Source organism: Excalfactoria chinensis, chromosome 6, assembly GCF_039878825.1.
Source record: "Excalfactoria chinensis isolate bCotChi1 chromosome 6, bCotChi1.hap2, whole genome shotgun sequence".
Classification (NCBI taxonomy): Eukaryota; Metazoa; Chordata; class Aves; order Galliformes; family Phasianidae; genus Excalfactoria; species Excalfactoria chinensis.
Window position 1 is genome coordinate 1914589 of NC_092830.1, and position 15554 is coordinate 1930142.

At 48.7% G+C, this 15554-nt stretch overlaps 2 protein-coding genes across 11 annotated transcripts in view; both read right to left on the reverse strand.

Annotated features, from left to right (window-relative positions):
* Positions 1 to 1609: 1609 nt before the first annotated feature.
* On the reverse strand, positions 1610 to 3044 carry DKK1 (dickkopf WNT signaling pathway inhibitor 1). The gene is made up of 4 exons (XM_072340924.1): positions 2791 to 3044; positions 2553 to 2709; positions 2341 to 2451; positions 1610 to 2269 (listed from the first exon to the last, which is right to left on the reverse strand). The coding sequence occupies exons 1-4, from the start codon at positions 2965 to 2967 to the stop codon at positions 2019 to 2021; spliced, it is 696 nt and encodes a 231-aa protein (XP_072197025.1). The 5' UTR covers positions 2968 to 3044; the 3' UTR covers positions 1610 to 2018.
* A 1213-nt stretch (positions 3045 to 4257) lies between these two features.
* PRKG1 (protein kinase cGMP-dependent 1) overlaps positions 4258 to 15554 on the reverse strand; it is a 369156-nt gene continuing 357859 nt past the window's right edge. For all 10 annotated transcript variants that reach the window (XM_072340911.1, XM_072340915.1, XM_072340912.1 and 7 more), the window contains 5 exons: positions 13733 to 13896; positions 12764 to 12886; positions 12604 to 12666; positions 11587 to 11653; positions 4258 to 8268 (listed from right to left, as the gene is read on the reverse strand). In XM_072340911.1, the coding sequence (XP_072197012.1) occupies positions 8170 to 8268; positions 11587 to 11653; positions 12604 to 12666; positions 12764 to 12886; positions 13733 to 13896 (516 nt within the window). In that variant the 3' untranslated portion in view covers positions 4258 to 8169. The remainder of the gene's footprint in view (positions 8269 to 11586; positions 11654 to 12603; positions 12667 to 12763; positions 12887 to 13732; positions 13897 to 15554) is intronic.

Genomic DNA, 15554 nt, shown 5'->3' on the forward strand with positions numbered 1-15554 from the left:
ACGGGTCTGGTCCCTCCCCGGGCTCTGCCCAGAAGCATCCCAAAGGTTCTGGCTTGTCCTCGTCCCATCCTCTGCTGTTGATTAGGGACACAGCTCAGGCACTGGGGGGGTGGAAGCTGCAAAAAAGCAGTAGTCAGTAAGCAGTGATATGCATCATTTTGGAGAGGCTGAGCCCTCCACCAGCTCCCTCCTGCTGAATCACCCCTATGGAAGGCTCGGCCCCTCTCAGCAGGTTCCAAGCACAGCCCAGCCTATGCAGGTACCTCCAGAACGGCCCTGCGTGGGCCGTGGCGCTGAACTGGGCTCACCATAGGCTCTTACTGAAGTGTCACACATCAAACAAAACCACGCGCACACACAGAGCACCTCAGCACTAACGCACACCTCTGACAAGTGGGGAATGTGTATTAGATGCTCTTCTGCTGCTCTGAGAAACAAAGCAGAACGGTCTTAGTGTTTAGCAGTACCAGTAATGAGATATATAACTTCTTAGATCGCTTCTGATGATGCTTTCAGCTGCATGACCAGGAGCAGCATATAAACAAGGGATGCTAAAGCCTCCTCCCCACCAAAACCTGCCTGTTGTGTCTCCTGTGCTCTGAGAACGGGCTTTGATCTTTTATTTTTCCCCGGTGAATCGTTTCACCGACGCCGTCCTGAGACAACGAGCAGCAGGAGCTGAGCCGGGTGCGGGCAGCAGTAAATTCAAAGCACGGGGACCGCCGCAGCCCGTCCTTTCCAAGTCTGATCGGTGCGTATTCAGCTCCCCATACCCCCCTGCTGGGGGACCTGGAGCCTCTGCTCGGCAGCTGAAGGGGCAGCCCAAGGCCGGTGCTCACGGTGAGGATGGGAAAAGTGAGTGAGTGAGTGAGTGGGATAGTCTTGATACATTGTGATGCTGAACTCAATGATACTATTTCGTATGTCGTTAGGGACTAAATACACCACCCCAACATCAGAGCTGAACGCATCTAAACACCACCCGTGCCTCCACACACAGCCAGCTGCTGGCGTCGCTCCAGTGTGAGTGGCTGGTGTTGGGCACGATTGCAACTGCAGTGTTGTGGAACAGTGCTTTTTATTCTGTAAAACAGTAGCTGCTTTTAAAACGTAACTGCCGTGCTCAAGCCTTTCAAGCATGACCTCATTTGCCGGGATGCTCCAAGCATCGCTTCAGGCTGCAGCACCGGGAAAATCCATTCCCTGCACCGTGAGCACAACCACGCCGAACCCACTCCCTTGGGTCAGTGCTGGGCTGGGGCAGCACAGTGCCGACCTCAGCCACGCTCTGACAGCAGCCGCCCTCGGTGCACGGGCACACTGCAGGGAGCTCTGTCAGGCTCCGTCCCTGTTTGGGTTATGTCAGCGGTCTGGGCAGCCCCGGAGGTCTCTAAGCAGGAGAGTTAATGCCACAGGCATTAGTGCTGGAGGTCAGGTCGCGGTAAAGCACCCAAAGGGAGGCCGTGCCTCAGGGGCATCCCTGCAGACGGCACTGCAAGGGGCCGGGAGGGCTCCCACCCGCACCTTCCCCTCCCTCCACACCACCCCAAAGGGAAGAACTCAGCGACGTACTGCCACGTGAAGCGAAAAATAGACTTTATTGTGCCCAGAGCGGCGCGACCGCACGGCTCAGGGCCGGGGCCGCTGAGGTCCCGCTCTGCGACCCCGCCGCCTCTGCGGGGCATCGCCCCGGAGCGTGGCACCGCGCAGCGTGGGCTGCCCTTCACCTGAAGGGGCGGCCGCGTCCATCGAGCGCAACTGGAAACCCAGCGCGTACCACGTCCCAGTCCTGGCTGGAGGAGCGCCCGGGCGGCTCACTCAGAACGTCTGTACACTAAGTGCCACCTCCATATTCACAACACAGTAACGTACTGCAATCAGTCGCTTAAGAGTAGTTCCCTCGAGAAACAACCTTCCGCTCCGGCCGCGCGCACAGCGGGGAGCTCCTACGAGCGGGGCTACAGTCCGTCCCCCCCGTCCGTCCGTCCGTCCATCCTCGGTCCGCCCCCCGGCGTCGCTCAGTTCCGCTGGCAAGTGTGCAGGCGGGAGGCGTCGGGACCGCCGCGGTCGCGCTGCGGGCGGCACGCCATGCCCTCGGCGCAGGGGCAGCGCTGGAAGATCTCGAGGCCGTGGGCTCCTTTCCGGCGGTGCCGGGTACACACCTGCCCCTCGCGCAGCACGGGTTTGCAGATCTTGGACCAGAAGTGGCGGGCGCAGCACAGCCCCGCCGCGCAGTCCGACGAGCGCAGGCAGAAGTCGCCCTCCTCACCTGCGGGCGGGAGGTCAGTGCCGAGTTCCGACGGCGCCCGCGGCCGCGCGGCTCCCCGGGGCCGGGCTTACCTTTGGCGTCGGGCGGCCAGGCGGGCGCGGGCGTCCGTCGGGGCAGCGCTTCGGGGCCGGGCTCGTCCAGCTCGGGAGCGCCGGGCGGGGGTTCGGGGGGAGTGCAGAGCCCTGCGGGGCGGGGAGGCGGCGCCGTCAGCACCCCCGTGTCCGCTTCCCACCCCCCACCTCCCCGCCGCGCGCGCGCCCCCCCCGGTCCGGCCGCCCCTCACCGTTGCTGCAGGCCGTGCCCGGGCAGCACATGGCGTCGCGTAGGCAGCGCTTGCGGCGTCTCCGGCACGCGAGGCAGAGCGGGGGGCCACCGCCGCGGGCCGCCCCGCCGCAGAATTCGTCGGGGCCGCAGTCCTCGTCCTCGGAGCAGGGGAAAGGCTGCGGGCGGGCAGAGGGTCAGCGCCGCTTCCCACCGCCCGGTATAACCCCCGGCAGACCCCGGGCCGCCCCCGCTCCTACCTGCCGGGTGGCGGCCGGCGGCGCCTTGTTGCTGCCGTCGAAGGGCGCGGGGGCGGCGGCGGCGGGGGCGGCGCTGGCGGCCGCCCCCACCTTGATGGCGTTGGAGCTGAGGCCGCCGCCGGCCCCCGCCCGCCCCGCGCAGCTCAGGGCCGCCAGCAGCGCCAGCAGAGCCCGCATCGCCCGTCCGTCCCGACCCGTCCGCCCCGTCCCGTCCGTACTTCGGCGCCGCGCTCCGTGCCCCCGAGCAGCGCTACCTGCCCGCCGCTGCCTCTTTATACCCGGGGGGCTGCCTCCTGCGCCCGCCCTTCGGGGAGGAGGGATGGGATTTCAAAGGGCCCCGGGGGGCTGTGCCGATGTTTCCACCCGAGGGAGGGGATTTCGCAACGGCGGCGGTAGCTCCGCCGCGCTCCCTTCCTGGCGCCAGCGCAGACCCGCAGGAAGGGGCCGCTCCGCACCCCCGGCCCCGCGGAGTTTGGGGGGGCTGGATGAGAGCCCGCCCCGTCGGAGCCCCCCCGTGCACTCGGCTGACCTCGGCCGGGGGGGGCTGCGCCGCGGCGGGGGGAGCGGGGCCGGGCCAGGCTCTGCCTTTGATGCGCGGAGATCAAAGGGGGGCGGCTCCCCCCGCCCCTCGCCCTCGGGGCCCCCCGACGGCGCGGTTGCGCCGTTGCGCCCCCTGGCGGCCACGACTGGGTACGGCAGCGAGGAGAACTCCGTTGGCCACACGCGTCCGTAGCGTCGCTTTCCTCACTTATTTTTGTTGTATTATATTTTTTTAATGGAATGTTGGGGGAGAACGGGCAGCCCCGGCTCATGTTGCCAACGATGCTTATGGCTTATGGTGGTACCGCCTGAGCAGGCTCTGGCAGCATTCCTCCCCACTGGGCCACAAGCTGGTATCCAGTGCGGCTGCTGACAGCCATTGTGCCCCATTGGCATGCTTAAGCCGTCTGCCCAGGAGGGGACCAGCCCTGTCCCCTGGCAGTGTCAGTTTTTTGCCTTCTCCTCTCCCAGCACTCATCCTCTGTGACAGCAGAGACAGGGACAGCCCCACCTGTGAGCAGCTCTGGGGTAGGTGTTGATCACAAGTGGCATCGAGTCTCTGTGCCCTACATGCCTTGCACCTGCTGCTAATGGCAGCACATAAAGCACCAAGTGTACCGTTCTCCCCTGTAGAGCAAATGTGCTGTAAGGATGCTTACTGTTCAGTGTGGTCACGGAGTAACATGGGCTGGAGATGCCCATGATGTGTCATGGCAGGACCCCCACCCACCCATTGGGATGCCCATGGCCACACTGCCTATTCATCATGGCAACCGCAGCTCTCTGCAGTGTCACACAACGCTTTGCTTGACTCACTATCTCCTACTTCAGATCACCACAGAGCAGGGGTAAAATAACCCAACCGAACAGCAGAACCACTCCCAAGTCAACTCCTGCTGAAGACAGATGTCAACACGCTGCTCAAAAGTAATTATTTTTATTTCAACTCTATAAAGTATACAACAGGCACTCAGCAATTACAGCTGCAGGGAAAATACAGAGCAAAACAAAAGCGGTTAAGTTTATGAAAAAAAAGTTCTTAAATCTACATCAAAAGAGTGCAACTGGTCGACGACCGTTGGATGACAGACGTGTTTTTTTCCGACAAACAAAAAAACTCTTTCATGTAGAATCCATTGTAATAAGAAAAACCAGAGAAATATAGAACATAAAAAGAAAGGACCAGTGTCAGAACAGCATGGATCGGACTCAGGGTGAGACAAACTCCGAACGACACTTCCCTTTGGCTGCTAACGCCTGGGAGCTGCCCTTGTCTCAGCACAGCACCTGCTGGGCTGGTGGGAGAAGTGAGGAGGCTCTGGGCAGCTCCGTGGTGGGCTGCGTCCATTTGCTTTCATGGGGGCATTTGGTTTCATGACAGAGACTCGGTGGCAAGTCGTGTTCAGGTGCTCATCTTTTTATTTGTTTTCTAGGTGGGATATTGAGGATGGGTTTATAAAAGATGATGGGAGCTGGACTGCACGGTGGGCTGGAGCTGCACGGCATAGCGGAACAGGAATACCTGTGTACAGACTGATAGGATGTCATATATTAATTTGACCCGCACATACATTTATACATTTCACAGAAATGACTCTGTATCTCATTAACAGATACACAGCTCTGGTACATTGAACAGAAATAAGAGAACGACTTCATCATTTCTGTAATTCATCAATATTATATAATAAAGGCTTATAAATTGTCAGCAGAAAGAACTGTAAAACGCAGCAAGCTAAGAAAGGACAACATTTTGAGGTGTGTTTGTCTTTGTCATGCAGCATAACACCAAATTTGTATTTTGTTATAGGATGCCATGGATTTAAGGCACTTGCAACAATGCCAGATAGCTATCGTGTTCTAAACCTATGGGACGATGAGTAACAGTACAGTCGACATAAAGTTTAATAATACTGACAATTATGACATTAATTCAAGTCTACTTGGATCTAAAAACATTACATTACAAATAAGAGAATGAAGAAGTAATGCCATGGAACTCTAAATAAAAAGTTATATGTGTACCACAAAATATCAACACGAAAATATCTATTTACAGAAATATTTGCTTGTGGTCCTGTTGTTAAATAAGAGTTTTGCTATGAATAATGCAGCACTGTATGAAGCTACAGATCATCTGTCTCTTATGACACCGACCGTAATACACTTGCTTTAAATACGGGAGCTGATATCCCCTTACGTAAATACACCACCGTCCCATCTATTAGAAAAGGAGACAATGAAGAAAGGACAGTATGTGGGAACACAGAGGCAATCAGTTGTGAATATATATATATATATATAATGCAACTCAAATATATTACTTATAAATGAAGGCGTCTATAATACACATATGCTAAGTTTGTTGTTTAAAGGGTGCTGGGTAGAGGTGATGGAAGAAGTTGAGTGAGGTGTCCGATACCAAAATAAATCTATATTCAGTACAGTGCATGCCACACGATGCAGGCCTCATGTGTGGTACAAAGAAAATGGGCAGGAAGGAAGAAAACAATGCATCAGCCCCTTGAAACCTTTCTTCCCATAAGGATTCGAGTTGCCCTGAGAGCTGTGGCGCTCCTGGCCACCCTTTGCTCAAAGGCAACCGAGCCTCAGCTGCTCAGTTACATGCTGAGGCAGCCTATCCTTTCTGTTCTGCAGAAGGCTAACAGATGCACCAGCTTTTCTCCTCCGTGGCGCCCACAGCATTGAGTGAAAATCTGGAAGGAGGTGGACAACCAACTCAGCTGTAGTGCGGCCGTTGCCCATCTGCCTGTCCGCTTGGATGACGGGTGAGTATTTTAGCCCTAGAGTTCAGCGTTTGCTTTCAGTGTTTTCAACCCTTCTGTGGAAAAGCAAGTGCTAGTCCTATACAAGAGATACCTGGTAGATGCAGTGACTGTCTTTTCCCTACAGTTTTCAAGGCAAACAAATCTTAACATGCATGCTGCGTGGGATGAGCGAGCACAGGAATAACCTGGTGTCCAAGTGCGGATGTCATTGCCCTTCCCTTCTGCACAACTGTGGAGGGAAGTCTGCCAACAGACTGGGTCTGAAGGGGCCCATGACAAGTGAGCTCTGTAGCTTGCTGCTGGCAAGCAGCAGACATTGCAGTTGCTCTAAAAGAAGCGGGGGAAACATCTTTTTAACATGCACTGTTAAGTGAGTCGCTTTCAGTAGGAACATGGAAAAGATTCAGCATTGGAGAAGGAATTTTCTCTGAGCACTGGTCAGCAAAAGCTTATTTTTTGATTGCCAGTGTATGTAACAGCTCTTGAGATCAAATGTGTCAGCGTTAGCTGATTTGGAGGTCTGTTAGAGACAGAAAGCTGATGTTTCTTGTTGGTACAAAGAGATACGCTTCATGTCCCACGTATAATGCAAGTAGGCATATAGAACGGGATTCCCTCGTTATGCCTGTATAAATGAGAAGAGGCTTCGCTAAAGCAAAGGAAAAGTAGTGGAAGCCAGGGGAAGATGTACACACACCACCATCCTTTCCTTTGCTCTGTTTTCATACAAGCTGACTCGGCTTTGGCCATCCGCAGGCCTTAAACGCGGTCAATGGGGACATGGTGTGCCGGAGAGAAGGCAGGCCTCACACAAACACACAAAGTCTCAGGTTTCCATGTCATTCAACTGACTTTCCTGCGAAACTCCTTCTGGTTTAGTTCAGTGAGGCATTAGGATTACATTTTTAAGGGCAATTTAAAAACAGTGCAAGCAAACTGGCCCTCCATCACACATTAGGTCATCATCATCGGCTTTGTAATTAACATGGAAGAGATGCAGACATGGAGATGTAAACTCATCTGTTCTAAGAGAATGATGGAGAATGATGCCTCTTGCTACATATTTCTGAAAGGGTGGCTGACTGAATCGGTATATTCACAGATGAGGGATGTACATAGCACCTATAAAATGCATTATGGGTCTTACATTTCTCCTTTGGGTTCTGGAAAGGTACTAGTTAAGCTTAGTTTTATGCCTAATAGCTCACTGATAAGACCAGTTGGCTGCTGTTGCTCTACTACAGGACCATTATTTAAACACTGTTTTATGTGTGAAACTGAGAGTTTTATGATTTTTTTTATTTTTTTTTTCATGCACTTACGTATTTGTACCAAAGGATAGGAAAAAAACACGCCATGTAACGTTATGTTCTCTGTGTATGAGAGAAGCGACCCATATTTGCCTTAACGGGATCTAGAGCAGTTGTGCTTTTGTTTCACCAGGTTAAAAGAAAAAATAGGAAGAAAGAAAGAAGAAGAGCAACATTCAGTCTTGTTATGAATACTGCTTGGAAAGAAAAAGGACAAACTATACCACTGCTTTGACATGAACTCTTTGACCAGTATTGTTGTGGTCCTCCTTTGTTCCTAAACTGGCCAACAGTGGAAGACCTACCGAGTTGAGTGTGGGAGAAGCCCAAATCCTGTACTGTATTTAGCTACAGCATTTAATAAATTACTACTGATCCTACTGATAAAGCCAGTACCTTGCAGCTAGAATTAATTGTGTCTTACACTACGAATCTTTCAACATTTGTAATTAGAGCGTAGCAAGATCACTGCAGTGATAAAAATCATATTTCTCTACTGGTGAAAGGCTTTGTGTCAGGACCACCATGTCAACTGCTAGATTAAGTCTGAACATAAAACATGAAGAGCACTATTGTCATCTAAGCAATAAGTCCTAATGCCACTTTAGTTACTGTAGCAGCATCAATCAAGGCATCATGGTGACCCCGAGCACGAATCCTCCCCGGTTCTTTCGGTTTCGCTGGCAGCCATGTCCCAGAAAGCTGTCTTCAGCAAGGCAGAAGCAGGTAAGAGAAATACATTAAAAATCTATGTCCCATCCTGAGTTGTCATCAGGGGGTGGTTCATCGTTATCCTCAGGGAAGCTGTCAAAATTGCTTGTGTCTGTTGGAGATGCAACCTGTGGAAAGGACAGAGTGAAAAGAGATGGGGACCGTCATCAGAGCTGTCTTTGGGAACCTCTACAGACCTCTTCATCTCACAACAGCAATCATTCAAAAGTATTCAGTGGATGGGGTTTTTTTTAATTCTTTTTATGTGTTCTGGTCCCAGAAATAACAGCTATGGACCAGAAAATGCTAGCTGCAGCAGGCCAATGAAGTTCCTATTGATGTGAATGACCAAGGCCCTGGAGAGGCCTCAAGAACTTTTCTACCCACTGGGATAAGGTTGGCAGAAGACTTGGAATGCCAGGCACACCTTTGTTCCCCAGAGCCCAGAATTGGGAATTTATGGCTTTAGGATCCGGAATGTGATCTGGGCCTCTGGTTTGAGTATTCTTCAGCCCACGGAGCCTATCTGAGATACTGATATTCCTAGAGCATTTCTCAATTTCCAATTAATCAAGACTGAGTTTCAACCACTAAATAGGTTTATGAAGGCCGTATACATTTCTTTTTTTCTTTCTATTTATTTATAATTGGGAAATCAAACAAACAAACAAACATGCAAACAAAAAAAACAATCAAAAGAATAGATCAGCAGCTCCCAAGGCCAAAATAATCAGCATCATACTGAAGCAGCACCTTGAGCAGACAATACAGGCTGAAGAGGACTGCACTTGACATAGCAGTGCTGTGCAAGAAACACCTGCCTTATTTTTTAGCCAATCTACAGTCCATGAGATGTATCTGATACTGGATAATTCACTGTTCAGCTGCATCCACCAGCTGCTGAAAATGTCTTGGGGAAGAACTGAGCTCCTTGAATACTCAACTCGTTGTGAAAACAAACAAACAAAAAGCTCCTAACTAACATAACTTGTAACAAAGCTTATAACTAACATAGCTTGTAACTTAACTGCATTATGGACGTGTTCATTTTCTTCTTCTTTTTTTAGTTATCCAAGTCTGTTTACTTTCTTGGCAACAGCACCACTGAGCTGGAGAACCCTCACCCATAGGGTCCTCATCCCTGGTGAGTTCTGAGTTTTGCTTTCCTCCACGGTCCCTTGTGCTGAACCATGTCTCTCTGTTTCTCTCAGCACATCCCTAAGTGAGTTCTCTCTCTGGGAGAAGCATCTCCATCCAAGAGGATAAAGCACAGATGTAGGTACCTCCTGTCTGGTCTCTTACCAACATAAGATCTTGTGAAGAATTACGGTACAAGAGATCTGTCTGTCTTTCTCAAAAATAAGAGCTGTCATACAAGACAGCGCATCTTTGGAAGAGTCACCATAGCTGTGGTGACTGTGGTATCAAGGGTCAGCTGCTCCTGAAGCAACGTCCTAGCAGCAGGCTGTAAACTGAGATTGATCCTAAAATCCTGTGGAATGAAGGCTAGGGAGTAGCTTTTGATTGCCTCACTGATAGTACTAAGATTTAAAGAGGCCTTTTTCTGAAATAAATAAATAACAACAACAACAAAAGCTAGCCTCCATGTTTAGCTGTTCTGGCTCCTTTCTAGCTAAGGAGGGGAGATGCACTGATGGAAGGAAAAAACTGATTTCTTTTCCCAGAGCTTCATGTTTCGGATTGCTTGCAGATATAGCCCTTACTGAGAGTTAGGACTTGTGCCAAAGCAGCTGAGCTGGCTGTGGAAAACCAGGCTGAGTGGGACTGACAGCTTCAGGGCTGGAAAAATGTCAGTGAGGTTCACTAGTTAATGGGGTTACATTTTGGAGGGGATGCCAAGAAATAATCCTAACACAGTGCTGGTGCTCACACAATCCTTTTCTGATATATTGTTTCTAGCTGAAAAAGTTAAGGAAGTGCGACTTCCTGCAAAAAAACACTGGAGAATGGCCTTCCTCTAAGCAGTGCCAAAGGGAAAGAGCCCAATTCTGGTGGCAGAGCTGTGTCATGGAGCCATTCACGCTCGTGGACAGCAGGTACCATTGAAGTCACCACTGCTGGCTGGTTGGTTGGAGGGGTAGAAATGCAGGGTTGATACATTCGCTGGGTAAAGCCAGCACTGCAAATGCTCTTGCTGAGCTAAAAATCCACTAAAACAATTATAAAACCTTCTCTTGGCATTTTAATCTACACTAGCATTCTGCACAATGCACAGGTAAATCAGGAATTGAAACTAGATATAAGGAATTAAACTTGATTTCATTGTCTGACTTGAAATGTGGTGAACAAATTAGCAGTTATTGGAAAATTAACAGTCATTGCAAATCAGCTTAACTGAAAAAAAAAACTGCAGTTTTGATTTATAAAACATTTACAGGCTGTTTGGGGATTCTGCTTCAGACATTTCTTCAGCTGACTGCCAGTGACTTCGGTAACCCATAGGGAAATGGGGGGACACAAAACCCCCTTGCTCTTTCCTAGACATTGGGACAACTTTGGGATGGCAGATTCAACCCTGGAGCCATTCCTGCTGCTGCTGCAGGAGGAACAGGACCACGGGCGGACTGAGCAAAGGGGTGCAATTAAACACGATTGCTAATGTCATTCTCTCGTTGATCCATTGGGAGAGGCATGGAGAGAAAGGGATTAAGTTGAAACAAGGAGGGGAGGCTGCCGAACAGAAGGGGCCAAGGTAATTTCTATCAGCTAATCCTGTTTGGTTTCCCTTTGCAGTGGGCTTTGTGGGTAAAGAGCTCACAAAGACATCAAAGGAAGAGCTTTGCTGCAAAGGAAAACGAGTAGAGCTGTACCTCCAGTCTGCTCCCAGTTAAACATAAACCAGTCAGTAACAGGGCTTTTCATGTAGGACACGGACGCAGGAAAGAAAAGTAACAAGCACAAAAGAAAAGAAGAAGGAAAGGTTAATGCAAAAGAAAGGGAGATGGCATACAAATCCCACTTGCCCATCAAAAAAAAAAAAAGAAAGAAAGAAAGAAAAAAAAGGAACACAAAAAAAAAGGGATAAAGGAGAAAGAAAGAGGTCACATCTGAGAAAAGGGGTGAAAGTAGCAGCTCCCTACTGGAATGTGCAAAGTAGATGAAGAAACATGCGCAGCAGGTGAAAAAGAGAAAACCACATAGTAGTGAGTGATTCTGCCTGGGCAGTCAAGAGCATTTCATCACAGTCATGCCCCTAAAAAGCCTTCTGCTGGAAGAAACTGCCAGGAGACAAAGTATAGGTTGGAAATGTATCTGAATTGACTTAAATTGGATTTTGCTTTATTTTGATCTCTGACAAACACACTCAGATGAAATAAAGCACGTGCTGTTGCCACTTCACTATAGCAGACCAGTGTCTGAAGCTCACAAAAATCATGCTACAGAGACATATTGGCTGGGAATGAGAAAGAAGCAATAAAACTTACACTTGGTATTATAGGAGGTGTCAGTGTCCCTTTTCGTAACCCTTCCCAGTTAAAGCCTTCAAACCATCTGGAAGGGAGAGAAGAATAAAGCAGGTCGGGAAGTTAGACACGTGGCTAAAATAACAGATAGTGAAATCTAAATTGCTTGAACAGTAGCTTTTATCTCTTGCAGCCATGTTCTTCATATTGCCCAATTAGCCTTCATCATTTTTGTGATCAACTTTGTATATGTTTTCTTGGCTGAAAATGGATTGTGTCGCAACCCAGTGGGGATACCATGGTAAGTACAAATTACCAGCACTCAGAGGAAAACTGCTCCTCACTACAGGTGTCCTGGCAGCTGCTCTTTCCTCTCTGTTTGGTCAGTGCCCCCCCTTACAGTCAGACACTAATGTCTAACGGGCTAATGGGCTAACGCAGTTTGGGCTGAATGGCGAGCTCTGAGCTGAGTAGTGAGTTGAGTCCACCCCAAAATGTCCATCCAAGGCACTTCTAATGCTTTGGGGATGGGAGCAGAAAAGGATGAGCACAGATGGTCAAAGTAACCCATCTCTGTGGTGGTCCCTAACTTGTCTTTTTCTTTCAAGCAGTGTGAAAACTCTGCACCAAATTTCTGTGGCAAAACAGAGCTTATAAAATGTAACTTAAGAACTCTCTCCTGTCAGACCAAAAGGTTTGATGAATTAATGCTACAGGTGGAAACTGAGGAGGAAAACTTTGGGAAATTATTCAGCAAACCAAAGGAATGAAAGGAGGCAGTGGCAGAGTTGGGTTCTGCATTCAAGTAATTAAAGAATAATGGTGAATGTGCAATGAGTTTTGGTCATAGGCAAGGCTGGAATCTATACCAAAACAAAGGGGCAAAAAACATCCAACACAAACACTATTAGACTTTAAAGAACAATAGGAGGGGAAGGTCAAAGAACCTTAAGACATGCAGGTTTGGCTGAAAATGGAAGTGTTTGAAGTGTGTGTTTCTGGGGGGTCATAGCAACGGATGGCTGGGAAGTCACTTACTTGTGCTTTTGGATATCTTTCACTCCATTTTTCAAGTTCCCTAATCTTTCTGATGGATTGTCCCTATAAAATAAATAACAAGTTAGATTACTTTCTGAATACTTCCAACCACTCATTTCTTCACAAATAAGAGAAAAGTGATTACATTCCATGTATTTACCTGCATAGTTTTTTAATTAAATTAGCAGCATTTTTGGCAATCTTCTTTGGAAATTCAATCATATCGATTCCCCTTAATATTATGTTATAGGTCTTCATAGGGTCTGGGCCTGAGAAAGGGGGACTTCAGAGGGAAAAGGAAAAAAAAAAAGGTTAAAAATTTATGTTTAGAACAGCACTGAAACTTAAAGAAGGAAACAAACAGACAACAAACACCAAGCAAAATGCAGTATCCTACTGTGGAACTGTGAATTGAGGGACGTTAGCTGTCAAGTAGCAATGGTCTATGACAGTTTCTCATCCAAGAGGCTCTGCTATAGTCTGGATTTAAGTGATGCTGACTTGAAGGAAGTATTAAAGAGTAAAGTCATATTTCCTCGAGCAATACATGCCAAATGTCTTGTTTCCAAGACAGCCTGTGGCCAGAAACCTAAGGAACAAGGAGCCAAGATATGCTTGCTGCCTTATTTTCTATTTCATGTTGTGACATGTTTTCAGTGGGGATTAATTAGGTTTCCAATGGTTTAATAGAAAAGGGACAAGTTCAGTGAAGAAGAGCGGTAGGTAGATGAAGTGCTCCTAAAAGTGGATGCTACAATTTGCTTGCTTTGGGCTGCACTACCACATACATGCTCCTTCCTTCCATGCTTGAATTATAAACCTTTTCCCCACCACATTCAGCTCATTTTCAGTTTGCAGGAGCTAGGAAACAAAAATTAGGGTAGAATATTGTGTCATTTCACACACATTTCCTAAAAAACCTGCTCACGCATTGCCTTTCAAGAGATCTTAATAGAAACTGACTTAAAAAGAAGAATTCATCATGAGGTTCAGCAGCACAGCACTGAAGTTTCACTGTGCTATTCCAGCACACGCCTGCTCTGAATCTTCCCTGTCGTCTAATCAGGGTGACAATGGCAGAAACATTTGGATCCTTTTCCAGCAGCTACGCCAGCTCTGATGCCCATACCTGCCAGTCAGGAGTTCATACATTAGGATTCCCAGTGACCAGTAGTCTGCTGAAATATCGTGACCTTTGTTCAGGATGATCTCGGGGGCTACGTACTCTGGAGTTCCACAAAAAGTCCATGTTTTCTTTCCAAATCCTATTTTCTTTGCGAAGCCAAAATCAACCTGCAAAAGGAGGAGAATAGCATCAGAGCAGAGCAAGAGGAGGAATGTCAGCCATGCGCTTGGTTTCTCTTGAAGTGAAGCAAAGCAGAAAGAAGATTTCCTTGTGGGAGTATTATTGCAACCAAAACACTGCGGGCTGTTCAAGAACCAGACAACTGCAGTGACCTTTTTGCTGATTTACCCTTCATAATGCCAAGAGAAGATCCTCGTGAGGGAAGAAGAACAAATGACAGCACTGAACACTTCTTGGAGGTATAACTTCACATAAGCCTGGGTTGACTTTTTTTTTTTTAAATCCCTGTGCAAAGAACTATTTGGGCAAAATACTTTCTGAAATATCCAGTGAAGAGTTCAGGTTTCTCTTCTCATCAAAGAGTGGTGTAGAACAATCAACTGAAAACTCTGCCGTGCACTGGTGGGCTCAGCTTAGCTCAGCTTACAACCTATAGCACAGCATAGCATGTTACAGGCAATCTCAGAAAATGAGATTACATAGGGAACCAAAGCCGTCCTTTGGGGCCTGAGCTGAACTCAGGTTAATAGGCTTAGTGTATTTATAGCTCTGCCCTCCCCTGCCCTGGTACTGTGCTTGCCCAGAGCTGTGGTCTGTAGCACACTCTGCTGTCCCTTGATGGCTGAAATGCTCCTACATCTTCCTGCACCTGCATCCTAAACTGCCATCCTAAACGGTGACAATCCCACATGAAGCAGGATCAGTCACACTGTGGGATCTGAGAGACTTCCCTGCTTATCATGGATGAAACCAAGGAAATCAAAATGTCTGAGGAGCTAAGGGATGGTGATGGGACTAGCAATCCCTGGGCCAGATCTTCTTGGGGTGGGGAAAAGGACAGTCTGATACCTAACCCACCTCATGAGAACCCACGCTGGAATGCTGCAGAGGACAAACTCTGCTGTCAATCATTAAGCTGAGGGTCAGAGTGACACATGCTGGCTGCTACTGGGCCATAAAGGCCCACGATGGTGATGGTCTGACTTACTGCTCCCTGGGAGCACCAGTCCCAAGCTTCCAAAGGCAGGGAAGAGTCTCCAGCATAAGAGGCAGAGATGTTGCCCCGTTGAGACTCTGTGGGGGGCATCAGCCCCTCTGGGACACAGCTTTTTTAAGGCTGCATCCTTCTCTGATAGCTTCCCAAGGGTACAGATCTTCTCTAGCTAGAAAGGGGAGTTCCCAAAAACCTGTGAGGCCGCACATCTTACTAGGAGAATCATAGAATGGCCTGGACTGAAAAGAACCATAACAATCATCCAGTTCCAACCCTCATGCTATGTGCAGGGTCACCAACCACCAGACCAGGCTACCCAGAGCCACATCCAGCCTGGCCTTGAATGCCTGCAGGGATGGAGCATCCACAGCCTCCTTGGGCAACCTGTTCCAGTGCGTCACCACCCTCTGGGTGAAAGTCTGTCTTTTCCTCTCCCCTTTCTGTAGCTTGCAGAAGTTATAATGTTATTAAAAACAAAGACAAACCAAATTACAACCCCCTTTCTCAGGTAAGAAGTCTGATGATGGACCATTTTGTGCCATAACAAGGCCATGGTTAAAATCTGCATTAAGAATGTGTTTGTTTATACAAAGGAACTCGCCCGGAAACAACAGCTTGCATATTATTTTTCACTTGATACCTATAAAGCTC

What these genes read in the sequence shown, in the direction of transcription:
- DKK1 (XM_072340924.1), bottom strand. Translation starts at nt 2,967, where the DNA reads ATGCGGGCTCTGCTGGCGCTGCTGGCGGCCCTGAGCTGCGCGGGGCGG. An exon ending in CGCCGGCCGCCACCCGGCAG is followed by an intron (nt 2,710 to 2,790) that starts GTAGGAGCGGGG and finishes GCCCGCCCGCAG; the next exon opens with CCTTTCCCCTGCTCCGAGGA. An exon ending in CTGGCCGCCCGACGCCAAAG is followed by an intron (nt 2,270 to 2,340) that starts GTAAGCCCGGCC and finishes TCCCGCCCGCAG; the next exon opens with GTGAGGAGGGCGACTTCTGC.